Source organism: Rhinopithecus roxellana, chromosome 16 (assembly GCF_007565055.1).
Source record: "Rhinopithecus roxellana isolate Shanxi Qingling chromosome 16, ASM756505v1, whole genome shotgun sequence".
Classification (NCBI taxonomy): Eukaryota; Metazoa; Chordata; class Mammalia; order Primates; family Cercopithecidae; genus Rhinopithecus; species Rhinopithecus roxellana.
Genome location: NC_044564.1, coordinates 9,323,369 through 9,342,326, shown reverse-complemented (window position 1 = coordinate 9,342,326; position 18,958 = coordinate 9,323,369). Strand labels below are relative to the sequence as shown.

The 18,958-nt window shown below is 61.6% G+C and overlaps 1 protein-coding gene across 2 annotated transcripts in view; it reads left to right on the top strand.

The window, feature by feature from the left end:
- RABL6 (RAB, member RAS oncogene family like 6) overlaps positions 1 to 18,538 on the top strand; it is a 32,001-nt gene extending 13,463 nt beyond the window's left edge. The window contains exons 2-15 of one of the 2 annotated variants that reach the window (XM_030919112.1): positions 822 to 956; positions 3,648 to 3,695; positions 6,450 to 6,502; positions 7,315 to 7,406; positions 9,642 to 9,782; positions 10,161 to 10,269; positions 13,182 to 13,285; positions 14,753 to 15,069; positions 15,267 to 15,420; positions 16,305 to 16,517; positions 16,618 to 16,882; positions 17,077 to 17,248; positions 17,474 to 17,529; positions 17,687 to 18,538. In XM_030919112.1, the coding sequence (XP_030774972.1) occupies positions 822 to 956; positions 3,648 to 3,695; positions 6,450 to 6,502; positions 7,315 to 7,406; positions 9,642 to 9,782; positions 10,161 to 10,269; positions 13,182 to 13,285; positions 14,753 to 15,069; positions 15,267 to 15,420; positions 16,305 to 16,517; positions 16,618 to 16,882; positions 17,077 to 17,248; positions 17,474 to 17,529; positions 17,687 to 17,884 (2,057 nt within the window). In that variant the 3' untranslated portion in view covers positions 17,885 to 18,538. The remainder of the gene's footprint in view (positions 1 to 821; positions 957 to 3,647; positions 3,696 to 6,449; positions 6,503 to 7,314; positions 7,407 to 9,641; positions 9,783 to 10,160; positions 10,270 to 13,181; positions 13,286 to 14,752; positions 15,070 to 15,266; positions 15,421 to 16,304; positions 16,518 to 16,617; positions 16,883 to 17,076; positions 17,249 to 17,473; positions 17,530 to 17,686) is intronic. The other variant, XM_010372701.2, reaches the window with a different exon arrangement.
- The last annotated feature ends 420 nt before the right edge of the window (positions 18,539 to 18,958 follow it).

Genomic DNA, 18,958 nt, shown 5'->3' with positions numbered 1-18,958 from the left:
CACCGAGACCTGTCTGAGAAGCTCTCGGGGTCTGCCCAGGTCCGAGGGCAGCTGTCTCATTGCTGGCTGCTGCGTCCACACAGCTTCTCGGTCATTCTCCATCCTGTTCTTCCAACACCTCCGCAGGCTGTCTGTTCTTAGTCCAGTCAGGTGCCAGGTCCATCCCCATCTCCACCCATTCTGAGCCACCTCCTGCCTTTGCTAACCTCGCACTCCCTTCCCATCTGCCCTCCCTCCCCGGTCACATTTTCAAAACAAGCTGGGCAGTAGTCTCTCCAACCCAGCCTTGGAGCAAAGAGGCCCAGGCCCAGGGCTACCCAGCGCACACATGTGCCTGAGCTGGGATGTAAGCCCCATGCTCTGCAGAATTGTGCATTGAAGACACCAGGGCTGCAGAAAACTTGGTTAGGAGCAATCCGCGGAAGCCTGGGGTGCTGTGGCGAGCTCCGCAGGCGGCGGGCCCTGACCCTGAGGGTCCCCAGGGCTCCCAGGGGTGGGCTCTAGGGCAGAACCATGTCCTCCAAGTAGAAAGCCTGACCCGGGTTGTGGCCTCCCGCAGCCCAGGAGGACCCCCAGCTGCCCATTGGGCCCCGGTCTCCTTCGATGTTCTGTGAGCCGCCAGGTGTCCTCCTGATGGCAGAGGTCGCCATGGTTCCCACCCATGGTCTTCCTCCCCTGCCTGCCGGTCTCCTGGGTCTGACTCTGGCGAGAAAGATAAAACAGGTGGCAGCAGAACCGGCTCTCTTTGTAGTTGCTCTTAAAGCTGCAACTTGGATTCAGTTCGTTTGATTTGCCTTTTCTTTTACTCTTCGCACCCCCAGTGAAGATAGTGATCCGGGGAGACAGGAACACGGGCAAGACAGCACTGTGGCACCGCCTGCAGGGCCGGCCGTTCGTGGAGGAGTACATCCCCACGCAGGAGATCCAGGTCACCAGCATCCACTGGAGCTACAAGAGTGAGTGTGGCGGGCGCCTCGCGGGGTTCGGGCTCCAGGCCTCCACTTCCTTGGCCCTGGTTCCTGGGAGATGCGTTCCCCAGAGGGGGTCTCCCCAAAGAGTTCTTGTCTGTGAGGGACCCTGCTTGCGTGGGGGTCCCGGAGTGAACTCTGGGGGCTCTTTTGGGGTGGATCGCCCTGCTGCCTGAGTGAGCTTCATGAAGCCCCGCTGAGCTGGGAGGCTCGGCTCGGGACGACAGTGGCCGCAGGTGGGTGAGCACGTGGGCGCCTGGGGGACTGAAAGGAGGTACCTTCCGAGGAGCACTCCCTGGCCTGTGCCCTCTTGGTGCACATGGTATTTTTTCTTGGGCCCAGCCCCACATCTTCTCTACCACCAGAAACAGTAATAAGACCTTTGAGCCTTGCCCCTGCGGAAAGTTTGTGTCACTAAAAGATTCAGTGAGGTGGGCTGGATGGTGGGATAGACCCCTCTCCAGGGTCTCAGTTGGGTGCTGGGGCCTGGGTAGATGCGGGAAGGTGGGGGAGGTGATAGCTGTGGTGGCTCCAAGGCTCGTGCTGTGGGAGGCAGAGCAGCTGCCCTGTGTGTTCAGAATCCTGACAGCAAAAAGCCTTGGGGCTGTTTTTTGTTTGTTGGTTGGTCTGTTTTTTCTTTGTTTATTTTTGAGACAGAATCTCGCTCTGGTGCCCAGTCTGGAGTGCAGTGGCGAGATCTTGGCTCACTAGAACCGGGTTCAAGCAGTTCTCTGCCTCAGCCTCCTGAGTAGCTGGGACAGGCGTCTGCCACCACACCGGGCTAATTTTTTATATTTTTAGTAGAGACGGGTTTCACCATCTTGGCTAGGCTGGCCTTGAACTCTGACCATGTGATTTACCTGCCTTGGTTTCCCAAAGCGCTGGGATTACAGGCATGAGCCACCGCGCTTAGCCAGGGCTGTTTTAAATACCATTCCTTTTCACTGCAAAAAAAATAAAACCTAGTGGGTTACTAGTGGGAGGCAAAGATGAGTTTCAGCTGCCACATGGTGACAGCTGATGCCTGGACTGCTGTGCAGAACAGCCGTGGAGTTGCTGGGCATCTGCTGCTTTCTAGGGCCTGGGAGGGTGGTGCTGGGCTGACAGGACACAGAGCCCACAGGGCCAGCGCGCAGAAGCTCTACCTGCCACCGCACTCTCTTCCTGGTTTGGGGTGAGGCTGATGGCAGCGTTTATGCCCCTCTGTTCAGGCTACGTGGATGTGGTTGGTGTGCAGATGCCTGGTGGTGTGAGGGGCCTGGGTGTGCCTCTCCCCTCTGGTTCTCCCTTCCCCTTGGAATCCTTGGGTGGGCGGGAGGTTCCATCCATCCGCTCCCCCAGACCCCAGCATGCCCCACAATAGGGCACAGTCGTGGGCGCTCAGGAGGAGCGGGCGGCACCAGCAGGCCCAGCCATGATGGTGTAGCATGGGGCAGGCCTGGGGCCTGTCAGGTGGCTCCGAAGGGAGAGTCCGGCCTCCGCCCTCAGTGGTTACTTACATCCCACTCCCTCAAAGTGAACCAGAGGTCAGTCACTGGATGCAGAAACAGGGTCAGGAGAAGGTGACACAGGTGGGCCCGTTCATTCACACCCGTCAGCAGGAGCGCACCTGCTCTCATGGAGACTATGGGCAAAACAAAGACATCCACCCAGCCAGGAGGGTCACCTTCCAGTATGCTGAGGATTGGGGCCCTGGAGGGAGGGACCCAGGTTTGGGGCCAGGGAGGGAGGGGGCCGTGCCCAGGATCAGGGCCCAGGAGGGAGAGGGCTGGGCCCAGGAGGGAGGGGGCTGTGCCCAGCATCAGGGCCGGGGAGGGAGGGGGCCGTGCCCAGGATTGGGGCCAGGGAGGTAGGGGGCCATGCTCAGGATCAGGGCCCAGGAGGGAGGGGCTGTGCCCAGGATCGGGGCCAGGGAGGGAGGGGCCTTGCCCAGGATCGGGGCCGAGGAGGTAGGGAGCTGTGCCCAGGATCAGGGCCCAGGAGGGAGGGGCCGTGCCCAGGATCGGGGCCGAGGAGTGAGGGGGCCGTGCCCAGGATCGGGGCCGGGGAGGGAGGGAGCCGTGCCCAGGATCGGGGCCGGGGAGGGAGGGGGCCGTGCCCAGGATCGGGGCCGGGGAGGGAGGGGGCCGTGCTCAGGATCGGGGCCCGGGAGGGAGGGGCCTGTGCCCAGGATCGGGGCCGAGAAGGTAGGGAGCCGTGCCCAGGATCGGGGCCGAGGAGGGAGGGGCCGTGCCCAGGATCAGGGCCCGGGAGGGAGGGGGCCATGCTCAGGATCGGGGCCTGGGAGGGACGGGCCCATGCTCAGGATCGGGGCCCGGGAGGGAGGGGCCGTGCCCAGGATCGGAGCCGGGGAGGAAGGGGCTGTGCCCAGGATCGGGGCCCGGGAGGGGGGGGCTGTGCCCAGGTTCGGGGCCGGGGAGGGAGGGGCGGTGCCCAGGACTGAGGCTGCAGAGGGAGATACCGTGCGTTCAGTTTGTCGCTGAAGCCATGTCTGAGCGAAGGCCTGAAGGAGCCGCTGTGTGGTCATCTTGGGAGGGCACATCCTGGGCTTCTGGACACTCAGAAGTCCTGGTGGGAGCTGGTGCCTGTGGCGCACAGACAACCACACCAGCTTGACCGCTTTGTGCCACCCTGGGAACTTTATGTTGGGCACTAATCTTAGGATTCTCCCTGTTTCAGCCACGGATGACATCGTGAAGGTTGAAGTCTGGGATGTGGTGGACAAAGGTGAGGTGTCTCTGTTCTGTGTCTGCTTCTCTCTGGGACTGTGTGCTCTGTGCAGAGAGGCTTCCTTTCTTTCCCCCGGTGCCCATGCATCACCCACTGTCCTCGCAGACGGTGCCCAGGGTCTTGCTGCTCTGCTTCCCTCCACATCCAGTGGTGACCCCGCGGCACAGCACAGCCCTCCTGTGGCACCACATGCTTTGCTGCTTTAGTTAGCATCCTTCCCGCCTCTGAGTGACGGCATGCACGGCGGTGGCAGGTGCGGCCGGGGGTGTGCTTTGAGCCCCAAGGCCTGGGGTGCTATTTTGGGAGCCTTCCTGCACTGCCTGGCAGAGCAATCCAGCACCAGGTGGCCCCATGCCCACAGCCGAGGACCCAGTTCCTGCGCTCCGGAGACAGGCTGTCTAGAGGGATGTGTGCCCGCCAGGGATCCCCAGCCACACAGACCCGCACTCTGGGAGCCATGGGAGGGCTGCAGCAGCCCCCGGGGTGTCCTCGACATCGTTGGTCTCCTCCTCAGCCACAAGGTCACGAGTTCCTCTAAGTCCTCAGAGTGGAGCTCACAGCCCTCCCCGGGGCCCGTGGTCTGTGGGCATGTGTGGTGTGTGCAGGGCTGGCCACATGCACGCCCCAGTCTCGCAGGCCTGGCTGTGGCCTCGTTACGAGGTTCTGCTGGAAAGGCAGTCGCGGTCTCTGTGTGATGGTGTCTATTTGGATGGCGCATGCTCCCCTTCCTCCACTGTGTGATGGTGTCTATTTGGATGGCGCATGCTCCCCTTCCTCCACCTGTGTTTTGTTGGGGTGGGTTTGGCCATGGGGGGTCAGAGACGGGTTCTCATGCAGTTCCTGCAGGGGTGCTGGGCCCCTGCAGCTCCCACCGTGCTGCGCTGGACTCTGTGTGGCCCCTGCTGACCTGGTGTTCCAGATGCTGTCTCTGCAGAGCTCTGCGTGGTCTCTGGTGTTAGAGGTGGCCACCCACTGCCCCGTCATTGTCCCCGTCCCCACTGTGAGGGGAAGCTATTAGATCTGCCTGTGGTCCCCAGGTGGCTCAGGCGGGGCTGCCCTGACTCCCATTCTGGGATGCTTCCCCCATCCGGGGCAGGTTCTGTTTTGGAGCTACAGAGATTTCCTGTGCCTCCCTCCAGCTCCGGCTCCCTGGCTCTGCCCGTGTGTGGAGTGGGCACAGGCTTCCCGTAGACAGGGTTGCCCAGAGTGGGATTCGTATCTGGGCACTGTGATGGGTGTGGTCTCCACTGCTCAGGATGGGACCCCCTCCTGGTGGCCTGTCGTGCCTGGGGCTGCTGTGGAGGCCTTTGGGTGCAGAGGCCGCCCGGCCCAGTGCTGGGCTTCCTCTGGGGTTGCATGTGTACCCTTGCATCACCTGTTAGCACCCACCGGGGAGTCTCACTCAACCTAAACCAGGGCCCCTCGGGAGGGAAAGGTCCCCCCAGCTCTATGACGGGGCCTGGCATGCCTTCAACCGCCACCCTGACTCCGTGCCCGCTGTGCAAGGTGTGAGCACCGCCCACAGCAGCCGGGGCGGCTAGTGGGGAATCCAGTGGAGGGTGTTGAGGCCTCATGGTCACCTGGTGAGTTCTCGAGGGTAAGAGGAAGGTGAGGCCATCAGGCTCAGCTGGGGCTGCACGGGGCAGGCTGCCAGGAGGGAGGCTGAATGGAGCAGCCTCAAGGTGAGCCGACATCCCTCACCTCCGCCTGGACAGCCAGGGCCCAGCTCCCCTCCAGCCCTGCCTGCTTTCCCCAGAGTAGATCTGACCCACCTCAGTGGCTAGCCCAGGGGGCTGCTGGTTAGGCTGTGGGCATCCTTCCTGGATACAGGCCCCAGCCAGCCAGCAGTGCTGTGCTGTGTGTGTGTTGGGGTCTCTGCTGAGCCCTTTGTGGCCGGACTAGGCAGGCTGCTCTGGGTTGGTTCTGTCTCCTGTACCTTGTGAGGGAGGGGCTGACCCCCAACCGGGTCCCATCGTGGTGAGCAGTTCAGAAACAAGCTGTGGAATAAAGTGGAGGTGGCGTTTTAAACACATGAGCCCCATCTGTTCTTAGGGGTTTTGTTTGTTGTCTCAGTCCGTGACTTCAAGACTGGGATCCCCAGAGTTCCCAGGATGGTCTGGAGCCTTTTCTCCTCCGGTCAGCATTGTGGAGATAGAGGGAGGTGGCCATGGCCCCTCATTGGTCAGGAGAGCCATGGTGACCTTGATGGCGGAGGCTCGGGAACCCAGATCGTGGACACCACACAGCTGCCCTCCTGCCTCCCCAGGCCGCTTCAGGGCTGGAACCCCTGCCCTCCTCTCCTTTCCTCCCATGCTGGTTGTTGCCTTGAGAGTCTGTGCGCTCATCTCCCTACTTTTACCCCAGAGGGAGGCCCCTCACTTTCCCACCATATCCCTTGTACTTCCTCCCGCCCTGGACTTGGGGGAGCTGGAGAGCAGACCCTTCAGCAGCAAACCCTCCTGGTGCAGGGCTGTGGGCCATCCCACCGCAGCCTGCCAGCAGCTGCTGAGCCCATGGACCCCACCTAGCACCTTCTGTCCAGGCCCAGCCCAGCCCTGCCCCCAAAGCCAAAAGCAGGGCCTTGCCCAGGTCCCGCTGCTCCAGAGTTCGTGGGTGCCCGCGCTGCAGGCTGCTTGGGGTGGTGGAGCAGGGCACCCGCCAGAGCTGGGGGCTGAGTGGCCAAGGGGGACCCATGCTCCTCCTGTGGCCCAGGGGTTCCACCTCGTAATTTTTGTTTGTTTTTTAAATAAGGAAAATGCAAAAAGCGAGGTGACGGCTTAAAGATGGAGAACGACCCCCAGGAGGTGAGTGCCCGGTGCACGGCAGGTAGCAGTGGCTCAGGGCCCTGGGGTGCGTGAGCCGGTGCCAAACACTTCCCACGCCTTTGACCCCAAGCACCCCAGTTATGCTGTGGCCACGGGGGCCGCTGGCCTTCCCAACTGCTCCGGAAACCCCTCACTGCCATGGCTGCATTTGGGGGTGGCTGGCTCACCTGTACTAGACATCATGTTGGACTGACCCCTGTTGGCATTTGAGTGACCTGAGAAGTATTTAAGTGAATTCGCCAAACCTTTATCCCAGCACAGGACACACCTTGCAGTGGTGGCTGTGGCGTGTTTCTCTCCCTGGGCCACCTGGGGCCAACCCAACCTGAGCCTGACGCACCTGGGGCCTCCACCCTCCGTGCAGTGCATCCCACTCCCTTTAGAGCATGGGGTGGAGTGGCTGCCCACAGCACTGCAGCCAGCCCTGTTTGTGGGCACTGGAACCTTCCGGAATGCACATCTAGCCGAGGGCGCTGGTAGTCCAGCACCTGCCTCTCTTTTCGAGTGGTGGTTTGGTCATCCGTGAGGCCTGGGGCAGACACTGCTGTGATCAGTGTGAGGTCCTGGGTAGGGGCTTGTTCAGGGAGCTGCCCGCGGGGCTGGGGTTGACTGTCAGACCCTTTGGGGCAAACCTGTGTTTAGCTGTCCCATCTCTCCAGCATGTCGTTTCCAAATGGAGCTGCCTGTGACCTTTTCAGATTAGAAAACTATCCAGCCTTGTCCAGGACTGTGGGCCACATGGGTGGGGCCCATCCTGGGCCAGTCTCATGCCTGTTCCCTCCCGTCCCCAGGCGGAGTCCGACATGGCCCTGGATGCCGAGTTCCTGGACGTGTACAAGAGCTGCAACGGTGTGGTCATGATGTTTGACATCACCAAGCAGTGGTAAGGAGGAGCTGGCGGGGCGGCCGCCTGTGACTCTCACCCCCTAGCCCCTTGGGCGCCCTCTCTGTGCAGCAGATAATGGTTAGAGGGGCATCGTTCTACAGGGCCCAGGGACTCTTGCTAGGCAGCTGTGGCAGTTCAGCCACGAGGAGCAGTGGCCTGGATGTCGGACTAGGCAACAGCTATGTCTGTGCATATGGGGCGGGATGGCGCGACCGGCTGCAAAAGGTGTCTGGGGCAAGGCATGTACCTTCCATAGCCCCACTATTCTTCCTGAAAAACCATCTGAGATTTGGCAGAAGCAAGTGGCTGCTTGTGTTGAGGGCTTCCCGAGACCTCCGTCTTCCATGACCCAGGAGAACCCACGCCAAGATTCATTCTAGCAAGAAGATGACAGCAAAATCTGCTAAGGGCAGTGGCACTCAAGACCATCTCTGGGGGACCAGGCGGAAGCACCCAGAGGCCACTGTGTGGAGTCACATGGGATCCACTCAGCTCCTCAGGAGTGCAGTGTCCCCCAGGACGCACTGGAGCCCCAGTGTGGGGGTGCTGCAGACACACATTTGGTGCAAGGCTCCTAGAAGAACGAGGGCCTTGTGGAGACCAGCCTCCTGGCGCAGGCCTCCTACCCACAGCCGGTGCCTGGAGCACTAGGAGCAGCGCGTTCGACACGTCCAGGCATCTGCTCTTCCCAGCAGTGGGTCTGGCCTGGGGGCCTGGTCAGCAGCTTCTCTTACTTGGGAAGACCCCCACACCAGGGTTAAGCACACCGCCTGTCACGGGGCCGCACACTTATCACGCATCAGCAGCCCAGGCCTGAGGGCGGCTTGCAGCACCTGGCCGGCCATGCCCTGGGCCTCTGCCAACCTTTGCTAATGCTGAGAACCCTGCCTGCCCTCCCAGCCTGCAGCACCACCGCCAAGGACTGACTGCAGGCACCCTCGGGAGAGCCCTTGGTGGGGGTGTGGCACACGGATGGCAGGAGAACTACGCACGGGGTTGGTGGAACCACCCAGGGCACGAGTCCAGCTCGGGCGCACACACGCCAGCCTCACCTGGGCGAGCAGTGGTGCTCCTCTCCCTCTGGCCTCTCCTGTCTAGGCCAGCCTGCTAGCCTGGTGGGTGGGAAGTGGCTTTTCCCAAGTGAAGTTGAGTGTGGACGCAGAGTGGCCTCCACGACACCTCCCACTGCTGCCACAGGAACAGCCTGGAGGGAGCTGCGTCCGCCTGGGCTGCCATGTGAGGAGTGGGCAGGAGGGACAGCGAGACTCGAGCCAGCGTGGGAAGACGCGGCAAAGGCGCTCACCTGTGGGCCCGGAGACCCTGTGGGCACACCACCCTGGGTGGGTGATGCCTGTGGTAGCAATGCTTTGGAGCCCCTGCTGCCCAGCATGAAGGATGGAAAACACCACTGGCTCAGACAGCGGCTTCCAGCGCCACGCAGGCTCTTCACGGCCGCGAGAGGCAGGAGACACCAGAGGGCTGCCTGCTTAGGACCAGAGGTGCCCCTGGCCGGCCTTGGTGAGGGGCCAGTTTAAATGACTGCGTGCAAATGAAAGAAAACTGAGTTACAAACTTAGGAGGCTGCGCTTTTCACCCACTTGTGCTGGCTTTCTCTCAGTCGTGGGGAAGGTTTCTCACTTGAAGCGCTAGTTATTTCTTCACAAGCCTTTTGGAAACCTGTGCAGCTGAGAAACTGGCAGCTCCACACCAGGCAGATTCTGGAGACTTGCCCTCCGTGCCAGGAGATGTCTGCTTAAGACAAGGCTCTCCAAACAGCCGCCTGACCGGCAGTAGCAGGGGCACCCCAGGGTGTCCTTGGCTACCCCGGTGGGCAGGGAGCCTGGACGAGCAGCCACGGGGTCAATGCCGAGGGGCACAGAGGACAGTGTGGGATGAGGGTGGACGCAGGCAAAGCCAGAGGTGGTTTTGTAGGGATGTGGACATGGGGCGCTCTGAGGGAAGGCAGGGACAGGCAGGGGCGTTCCAGTGTGTGGTGCGGTCAAGTATGTCCCTCAGGGAGAGGGATGGGCAGGGGCTGCAGGCTGGGAGGGGTGCGAAGGCCCTCGAGGCACTTCCCTCTTGCTCTGCACGCTCGAGGCGTGCTTCTGGTGGGTGGGATGTTGGAAATGAGAAGCAGCCACCGTCCTCAGGCCTGGGCACACAGTAGCTTCCCAGGGAGGGACAGGGCGTCGCAGAGCTGAAACTAAGCCAGGTCCTCACCTGTTCCCTGAGGACCTTCAATTATATTCTCCGGGAGCTTCCGAAAGTGCCCACCCACGTGCCAGTGTGCGTGCTGGGGAACTACCGGGACATGGGCGAGCACCGAGTCATCCTGCCGGACGACGTGCGTGACTTCATTGACAACCTGGACAGGTGAGTGCGGTGGCCCTGCTGCCAAGGGACCCTGCCTGGTGCTCTGGTGCGTGGGGGAGGGTGCTGAGGCAGAGGCCGGGGGAGGGGTAGCGTTAGCACAGGGGCCGGGGAATGTCAGGTCACGCCGCGGCGTGGGGCTCACTGAAGCCTGGGTCTCCCCAGTGGCATTGCCAGGAACTGTGTGCAGGGGCTGGCACTGTGGGGGTCACCTGCAGAAGGCACTCAACGTAGCTGGTTAGCAGGGCTCGGCAGGGTCCTGTGGCCTCAGGAGGCTGCAGGAGGAGGGAGGGCAGTGCGGACTGGCAGCCGTGGGCCCAGCGGTGGTCCTTGGCACCGGGGCAAGGGTCTTTCTCTTGCATCTTCCTTCCTTCCTGAAAGCAGACCTCCAGGTTCCTCCTACTTCCGCTACGCTGAGTCTTCCATGAAGAACAGCTTTGGCCTAAAGTACCTTCATAAGTTCTTCAATATCCCGTTTTTGCAGCTTCAGGTAAGCACTCGCCGTGTGGGGCGGAGTGGATACTGGTCTCTCACCTCTTTCCAGGCGTCTCCCGCGTAGCGACGGGCCTCCCTCCTAATGCGTGAGAAAGCTGTGGGCCTGCTCGGAGGTTGGCTGCTGGCAAGGGCCCAATGTTCTACTGCGCCTTCCTGCTCTGGGTGGCAGAGGGTGCAGGGTCCTGAGGGCTAGACCCAGTTCCAGGAGCCCCTCCACCTCTGCGGAAACCCCTTGCTCAGTTTCCCCCAGTGTTTCTGGTTGCTTTTGTTTGTTGAAATAAGGTCTTGCTGTGTGGCCCAGGCTGGAGTGCAGTGGCGCAATCATGGCTCACTGCAGCCTCAAACTCCTGGGCTCAGGCAGTCCTCCCACCTCAGTCTCCCAAAGTGCTGGGATGTCAGGTGTGAGCCACAGAGGTACTCGCTGTTCACATCTCACATTTCCCTGGTGCTTGTGTCAAAACCAGGGAACCAACTTTGGTCTGTGGACTAAACTCAGTTTCCCTTGTAGAAACAAGGGGCCAGGCCAGCTGTGGCTGCAAAGGAGCCCAGCAAACGACGAGGCTTGAACCTCCTCGCCCTGGGCTGCCCTGACTGGGTCAGGGGGACCTGGGGCCCAGCCGCAGCTGTACCAGCCTTGGTCTTTCTCCAGAAGGATGTCAGGCTTACCCAGGGAGGGGCTGTGCTGTCCTCCTGGTGTCAGAAGAAGTGAGGATGCCTGCAGGCTGGGACTGTTGCTGGGGACGTTTCGGTGGGAAGGAAGGCCAGCAGTCAGACTTGTGCGGTGCTGGCGCTACTGGGGAGGCCCGTCCTTCCTGCAGAGCCGTCCCCTCGTCACTGGGTTGGTTACTCCTTGGAGGACTCCCCACTGCTCAGCTGCTCCATTCCCTAATGGTTTGCCCTCCAAACCCTTCCAGAGCCTCCCAGGGAGAGCACGGGACCCTGGACAGTCTTGAGCTGGAAGCATAGGGCTGAGCTGTGTGTCACTCTCCTTTTGCTATGGATATGCTCAAGCAGATCTGATGTCCTCACCCGTCTCAGGAGCGGGACCCCCATTTCCTCTTTGTTTTGCCCCTGGATGGCCTGGAAGCAAATTTCAGGCTTTTGTGTCACCTAAAAATATTTCAAACACTTTTCTAAAAAATCCGTTGTTTTTTTTAACCTGACCATAGTACCTAAGGTAATACCGCACATTAAAGTCACAGGTATTTCTTGGAGAAATAAGCCAGAATAACAAATTTAAAAAATAAAATTCCCAAAGATTTCAAAGAGTTCTTCAAATCATCAGGTATTTAGTCAGTATCCAGAGTAGGATCCAGAGTTCACACATTTGGTTAAGATCACATTTTGTTGTTGTTGTAGCCATTTTCGGCGACCTTACTGACTTTAATATCCCTTTTTTTGGGGTGGGAGATGGAGTCTCACTCTGTCACTTAGGCTGGAGTACAGTGGTGCGATCTCACCTCACTGCAACCTCCGCCTCCTGGGTTCAAGCGATTCTTCTGCCTCAGCCTCCCAAGTAGCTGGGATTACAGGCACGTGCCACCACGCCCGGCTAATTTTTGTATTTTTAGTAGAGATGGGGTTTCGCCATATTGGCCAGGATGGTCTTGATCTCTTGACCTCATGATCTGCCCGCCTTGGCCTCCCAAAGTGCTGGATTACAGGTGTGAGCCACCGCGCCCGGCCTCACAGTTTTATTTATTTAATTTTATTTTTATTTTTTTGAGACAGTCTCGCTCTGTCGCCCAGGCTGGAGTGCAGTGGCGCGATCTCGGCTCACTGCAAGCTCCGCCTCCCGGGTTCACGCCGTTCTCCTGCCTCAGCCTCCCGAGTAGCTGTGACTACAGGCACCCGCCACAACACCTGGCTAACTTTTTGTATTTTTAGTAGAGACGGGGTTTCACCATGTTAGCCAGGATGGTCTCGATCTCCTGACCTCGTGATCCGCCCGCCTCGGCCTCCCAACGTGCTGGGATTGCAGGCGTGAGCCACCGCGCCCGGCCCACATTTTTATTTTAAAAATCCCTCCAGGCTGGGCGCAGTGGCTCACGCCTATAATCTCAGCTCTTAGAGAGGTAGAGGCGGGAGGAGAGCTTGAGCCCAGGAGTTCGAGCAAGACCCTGTTCTAAAAAAAAAAAAAAAAAATTTCTTCAACCTGAAAAAGCTGATTTTAAAAAAAGAAAAAAGAGGCCAGGCAGGTAGCTCAGGCCTGTAATTTCAGCAGAGGCCAAGGTGAGAGGATCACTTGAGCTCAGGAATTCGAAACCAGTCTGGGCAACATAGCGAGACCCCATCTCCATTAAAAAACAGAGAAGGGGCCAGGCGTAGTGGCTCACCTGAGATCAGGAGCTCGTGAGGCTCTGGCGTTTGTATTTAATTTGAATCTAAAGTGAGCAGCGACACGGACCAGCCTCAGACCAGCCTAGGGCTCCAGGTCAGGAGGGCAGCGGTTTGCTCCAGAACCAGCTGCTTGTGGGTGTGGGGACGGTGGCGATGCGTGCACCGGGGCTGTGTCCTGCCACCAGAGGAGGTGTGCACGGCGGGGAGCAGAGAGGCTTTGTTTTCCAGGTGAAGGTGAGGCTTCTTCACCCTTGGAGGTGTGTGTGGGTGAGGGTGCTTTGAGGTTTCTGCCTGTGGCAGAGCTGTCCCCTAAGCCATGCTGGCATTCTGTAGGTGTCGTGCCGGCCGCTACAGAGGAATCGTGGGCTTCTGTGGTTCCAGTGAGGCCCAGCCCAGAGCTCCTTGAGTTGCTGAGCACCCATCCCTGCAGCATCTCCTGGTTTAGTCAGCAGGAGGCGTCCCCTGTGCACTCAGCTGTTGTCGGGCTGGTGCACTCAGCTGCTGTCGGGCTGGGGCACTCGCAGCAGGAAGGGCCCCTGCTCAGGCCTGTGTGCTCCCCTTCTGCAGAGGGAGACGCTGCTGCGGCAGCTGGAGACAAACCAGCTGGACATGGACGCCACACTGGAGGAGCTGTCGGTGCAGCAGGAGACAGAGGACCAGAACTACGGCATGTATGTGGCTGCGTCCGCCCGTGGGGGCAGTGTGGGGGCTGCAGGCACAGCCGTGGTGCCGGGCCATGGGCTGCACCAAGGAGAGGAACCCATTTGGAGTGCCCCCCGTTTGGGGTAAATTAGTCATCTTGGGGCACAGGTGGAGGAGGGCTCAGGTTGGCATTGCCCCCAGCAGCCCCCTCACAGTCACACCTGGCATGGACTCCTCATGCAGGTCATGCCGTGCCTGCAGCTCTGAGCACCGTTGAGCGTGGCCAGGTGCTGATGCTGGTGGAGCCCTGCTGGGGCTGCCTGCCGATCAGGGGCTTAGCTTCCCACATTGATGCCAGCATGGGGTGTGCTTTCTGGTCAGCTCCTGGACTTGGGAAGCTCCCTGTGCTGAAGAGGCGTACGGACCAGGACATGGAGGTCTCTGGTCCTTGATAGCAGAGGGCGACTCAGAGCATCCTCCTGAGTGGGCCTGGGCAGCACGCGCAGCCCCAGGGGTTGCGGGCAGCGGGACAGCTGGCCCGTTCTCTGCCTCAGGCTCCTACACAGGTGGGGGCTTGGTGCTTCCCCTGGGACCCAGGCAGGGACCACGGGATCAGCGACCTTCCTGAGGCCCCCCCAGCAGGTCTCTATTTCCAGAGGGAGAGCCCTGTAGGTCACCTCGGATCTGGCTGTTGGTTGAGACACAGCAAGAGACTGAGAGGGAAGGCAGTTTGATGCCTGGAGAGGGATCCATGGCTTCCGGCTCCCAGAATGGCCCCCCCGCATGGGCGCTTCTCTGTTGAACCAATCCTGGCATTTCCTGGGACTGAGAGTTGGGTCAGCTGGATGCTGCGATGGCCACACGTGCTCCACCAAGCCCCAGCCCCCTCCTCTTCCCAGAAACTCCCCCTCACGGGAAGGTCCACTTGCTGCCATCTGGCCACCTCTGCATGGAGCCCCCAAAGGCTGTGCCTCAGAACAGATCCGAAATGACTTTCGGGGAGCTGAACACAGGCACGCTGGTGCCTGCTGTCCCCGCCCTTCGGTGTTGCTGCTCTTTTTCTGAGACAGGGTCTTGCTCTGTTGCCCAGGCTGGAGTGCAGTGGCATGATCTCGGCTCACTGCAAGCTCCGCCTCCCAGGTTCACGCCATTCTCCTGCCTCAGCCTCCCGAGTAGCTGAGGCTACAGGCGCCCGCCACTACGCCTGGCTAATTTTTTTGTATTTTTAGTAGAGATGGGGTTTCACTGTGTTAGCCAGGATGGTCTCGATCTCCTGACCTTGTGATCTGCCCGCCTCGGCCTCCCACAGTGCTGGGATGACAGGCGTGAGCCCCTGCCCGGCCAGCGCTGTTGCTCTTGGAAGTGGGTGGGGCTGGTGGCCCAGAACATGGTGGCTCTTCCCTGCCCTATCCGCAGCAGCAGAGAGCCCCCTGTCACCTGAGGGCCTCAGTGAGAGGCAGGGGAGCCAGGCTTCTCACCTGCCTTCTGCCTTCCAGCTTCCTGGAGATGATGGAGGCTCGCAGCCGCGGTCATGCATCCCCACTGGTGGCCAACGGGCAGAGCCCATCCTCGGGCTCCCAGTCACCGGTGGTGCCCCCAGGCGCTGTGTCCACGGGGAGCTCCAGCCCCGGCACACCCCAGCCCGCCCCACAGCTGCCCCTCAATGCCGCCCCACCATCCTCTGTGCCCCCTGCACCACCCTCAGAGGCCCTGCCCCCACCTGCGTGCCCCTCAGCCCCCGCCCCGCGGCGCAGCATCATCTCTAGGCTGTTTGGGACGTCACCTGCCGCCGAGGCAGCCCCTCCACCTCCAGGTAGGCCCTGGAGCTGCCCCTCCCAAACTGGTCCCAGTCCCCCACGCCCTCACAGGTGGGGCTCTGGGTCTTGGAGCGCTCCGTACTTCTTTCTGCTTGTCCCAGTCCTTTGGGCACGTCCCGGGTGGGCCTGGCTTGGGGTTGGGTGCAGCGAGGGTTCTGGTGCTCAGAAGAGGACCCAGCATCACTGTTTACAGAGCCAGTCCTGGCCGCGGAGGCCCCAGCAGCAGTGCAGAGCGTGGAGGACTTCGTTCCCGACGACCGCCTGGACCGCAGCTTCCTGGAAGACGCGACCCCCGCCAGGGACGAGAAGAAGGTGGGGGCCAAGGCTGCCCAGCAGGACAGTGACAGGTGAGGGGTGGGCCTGGACCTCCTCTCCCATTGCCTCCAGGGTGCCTGAGCAGCAGGTGGGGCTGGCTTCCTGGGGGTGCAGAAGGGGTGCCCCGCTGTTGACTGAGGACAGAGCAGATCTGTGGCTGGAGCAGATGAGGGAAGAGCTTAGACGGGGCTTCCAGACATCAGAAAGGCCTGGCCACCTGCTCTACCCCACACCCTGGAGAGGACGGGGCACCTTGGAGTTGTCTGTGGGCAGATTCCACATGGAGGCCATTGGCAAGGCCACTCCAGGTGATATGGGAGGTTCAGGCCACCAGATGTTGTCTCCGCAGGGCCAAGGCCCGGGTGCTGCAGAGATGGGGGCGGCTTCCTGCAGGTCCTAGAGCTAGGAGCTAGAGCTGCCTCCCATCTGTCTGCCAGCCCCTCTCCCACCACTCTGTCTGCCAAGTTGCCCCGAACTCTGCCTGCAGCAAAGCCCTGCATTTGGTCCCAGGTGTGGACTCCACTGGACATGCTCCGCCCCCGGTGGCCTCAGCACCTCAGCCTCACCCATTGCTGTGGGCGGCAGCTTCCTCCAGAAATACACAAAGGAGGGAAAGCCTGGTGGCCCTGAGCTGGCCCTGCCTCCTCCATGAGCGCCCACCTGCGCGGCCCCACATCCTTCGCCCACTGACCGAGCGCAGGGCAACACTGTGTCCGACCTTGAGCCTCCGACCCCTTTCTGCTCGGCAGCCCTGTGACAGCCATGAGGAGGCCTTCCCCTAGAACACAGCACCCGGGGTGGGGTGGCCCCACGGCCAGGGTGTGCCGGGTACCAGGGTGCCTGGAACCAAGGCCCGTGAGCCCGGCCAGCCATCCCTACCCCGTGGCCTCTGACCACTTTGCCCCCTGCTTTGCAGTGATGGGGAGGCCCTGGGCAGCAACCCGATGGTGGCAGGGTTCCAGGACGATGTGGACCTTGAAGACCAGCCACGTGGGAGTTCCCCACCACCCGCTGGTCCCGTCCCCAGTCAGAACATCACTCTTTCAAGTGAGGAGGAAGCAGAAGTGGTGGATCCCCTAAAAGGCCCTGCCCCAGCTCCCCAGCAGTGCTCAGAGCCAGAGACCAAGTGGTAAGGGCAGGTGTCCCCAGGGGTGTGGCCTGGAGACCGGGGTGGGGCAGCTCAGGACACCTCCAGAGGACCCTGACTGACCCTCTGCTTGTCCACAAAGGTCCTCCATACCAGCCTCAAAGCCACGGAGGGGGACAGCTCCCACGAGGGCCGCAGCACCGCCCTGGCCTGGCGGTGCTTCTGTTCACACAGGTCCAGAAAAGCACAGCAGCACCAGGCCCCCTGCTGAGATTGAGCCGAGGAAGGGTGAGCAGGCATCCTCGTCTGAGAGTGACCCCGAGGGGCCCATCGCTGCACAAATGCTGTCCTTTGTCATGGATGACCCCGACTTTGAGAGCGAGGCATCAGACACACAGCGCAGGGTGGTAAGATGGGTCCTCCCCAGGCAGAGGTCAGCCAGGAGGCCAGAGTCTCTCAGTGGGTGGGTGCAGTGGGAGGAGGCTTCTGCAAGAGGCGTCTCATGTCCCCACACTTGGGCCTTCCGGCTGGGTTTGAGACCCCACAACCCCTGAGGGTGTGGGAGGGACGATGGCCTGACCAGCTGCTCTCCCTGCTCCAGGATGAGTTTCCTGTGCGAGATGACCCCTCCGATGTGACTGACGAGGATGAGGCCGTCGCTCAGCCGCCCCCGCCCCCCAAGCTCCCTCTCCCCACCTTCAGACTGAAGAATGACTCAGACCTCTTCGGGCTGGGGCTGGAGGAGGCTGGACCCAAGGAGAGCAGTGAGGAAGGTGGGTGGGGGCACCGGAGTGCAGTCAGCCTGCTGGAGTCTGGGTAGAACATGGGCCTCCTCCCAGCTGCTGGCCACTGGCCGGGGGCCTTTCCTGAGTCCAGGAGGCAGAGCCATGCTCCTGGCAGCCCCCTGCAGGAGTGTGGTCCTGTCCATCAGCAGGGCCTCCTGGAGGGCTGGGGCTCACTGCTTTGTGTTTGAGCCACTGTCTGTCCTGTCTGTGCAGGTAAGGAGGGCAAAACCCCCTCTAAGGAGAAGAAGAAGAAGAAGAAAGGCAAAGAGGTACCGGCTACTCCCCTTCCTGGCAGGCCAGGGCTGGGCGGTGTGTGGTCCTGGGACCAGGGCTCTGTTGGCGGGCCAGGGCTGGGCAGCATGCGGTCCTGGGACTGGGGCTCTGGCCTCCTGTGACTCCGTGGCGCCCCCTCCTTGTGCTCCTCAGCAGGAAGAAAAGGCTGCCAAGAAGAAGAGCAAACACAAGAAGAGCAAGGACAAGGAGGAGGGCAAGGAGGAGCGGCGGCGGCGGCAGCGGCCCCCACGCAGCAGGGAGAGGACGGCTGCCGATGAGCTGGAGGCTTTCCTGGGGGGCGGGGCCCCAGGTGGCCGCCACCCTGGGGGTGGCGACTACGAGGAGCTCTAGGCCAACCGGGGCAGTGGCCGCCCTGGGGTGGGGGGCGTGCCTGTCACTGCCTGGGGAGGCATTTGCCTCTGCACCATCGCCTTTGCTGCTGCCCGGTGGCTGCCTTGTGCACTTCTGAGCTGGAAGAGGCCGGGCGTTGGTGGTCCTCAGACTGGGCCTCCAGACCCGGCGTGAGCCTGCTCTGCAAGGAGGGAGGGGACAGCTGGCTTTGGCCAGGCTCGGTGGACACCCTGGCCCTCTCGGGGCAGAGTCGCCAGTCCCCATTGTTTCTCAGGGATGTGACTTGAGGCCCAGGGGCATGAGGGTCTGTTTACAGAGGCTGGGCAGGGACTGCTTGGCTGCGGGGTGCACGCTGCCCCAGCACCTGCTTGCCCTCCTCGCTCACCCAGGGCCGCAGCATGCCTATGGCTCTGCTTCTGGCTGGGAGCCCTGAACACGGGTGTGCAGACCCACCCTAAAGGGCAGCCCAGGCCCCACGCTAGGCAAGGCTGGCGAGAGACCGAAGGCAGCATGCAGGGCCTCTCCTGGGGGTGGGGGCTGTTTCCCACAGTGGCCTCAGCTGCGCCCCTGCTCAGGTGAGCCCACAGGCGGGAGCTGGGAGGCACTCCTCCCAGACACTCCACTCAGACCATAAAGCACTCCTGTTTCACTCTGCGTGTGTCTGTTCTTCTCCCTGCACCTGCTCCTGCTGCCTCGGGCCCAGGCTGCCATGGGTTGTCAGGGAAGTCCTCTGAGGCAGGAGGCTGCCCAGCAATGCTGTGAGGACATCCCACCAACCCTGGCCACACCCTGGGTACATCCCAGCCCACCTGTGCCAGGGCTCAGCAGCTGCAGCCAGCACACTTGGGGGTCCGCAGCCCCATGAGGTGGAAGTCCAGTCTGCATGGCTCCCAGGCAGCCGCCTGCAGCACTGCCCCCCCCTTCGGGCCCCTGCCCCCTCCAGCTGTCAGCAGCGCCCAGCCTCCACCCCCACAGCTACTGTTGCCATGAGAACCCTGCAGGGCGGGCAGGAAGAGTGCGCTAGTGAACGGGAGGGGGTGGCCAAGCTGGAGGCTCCTGTGCCTGGGAGCTTTG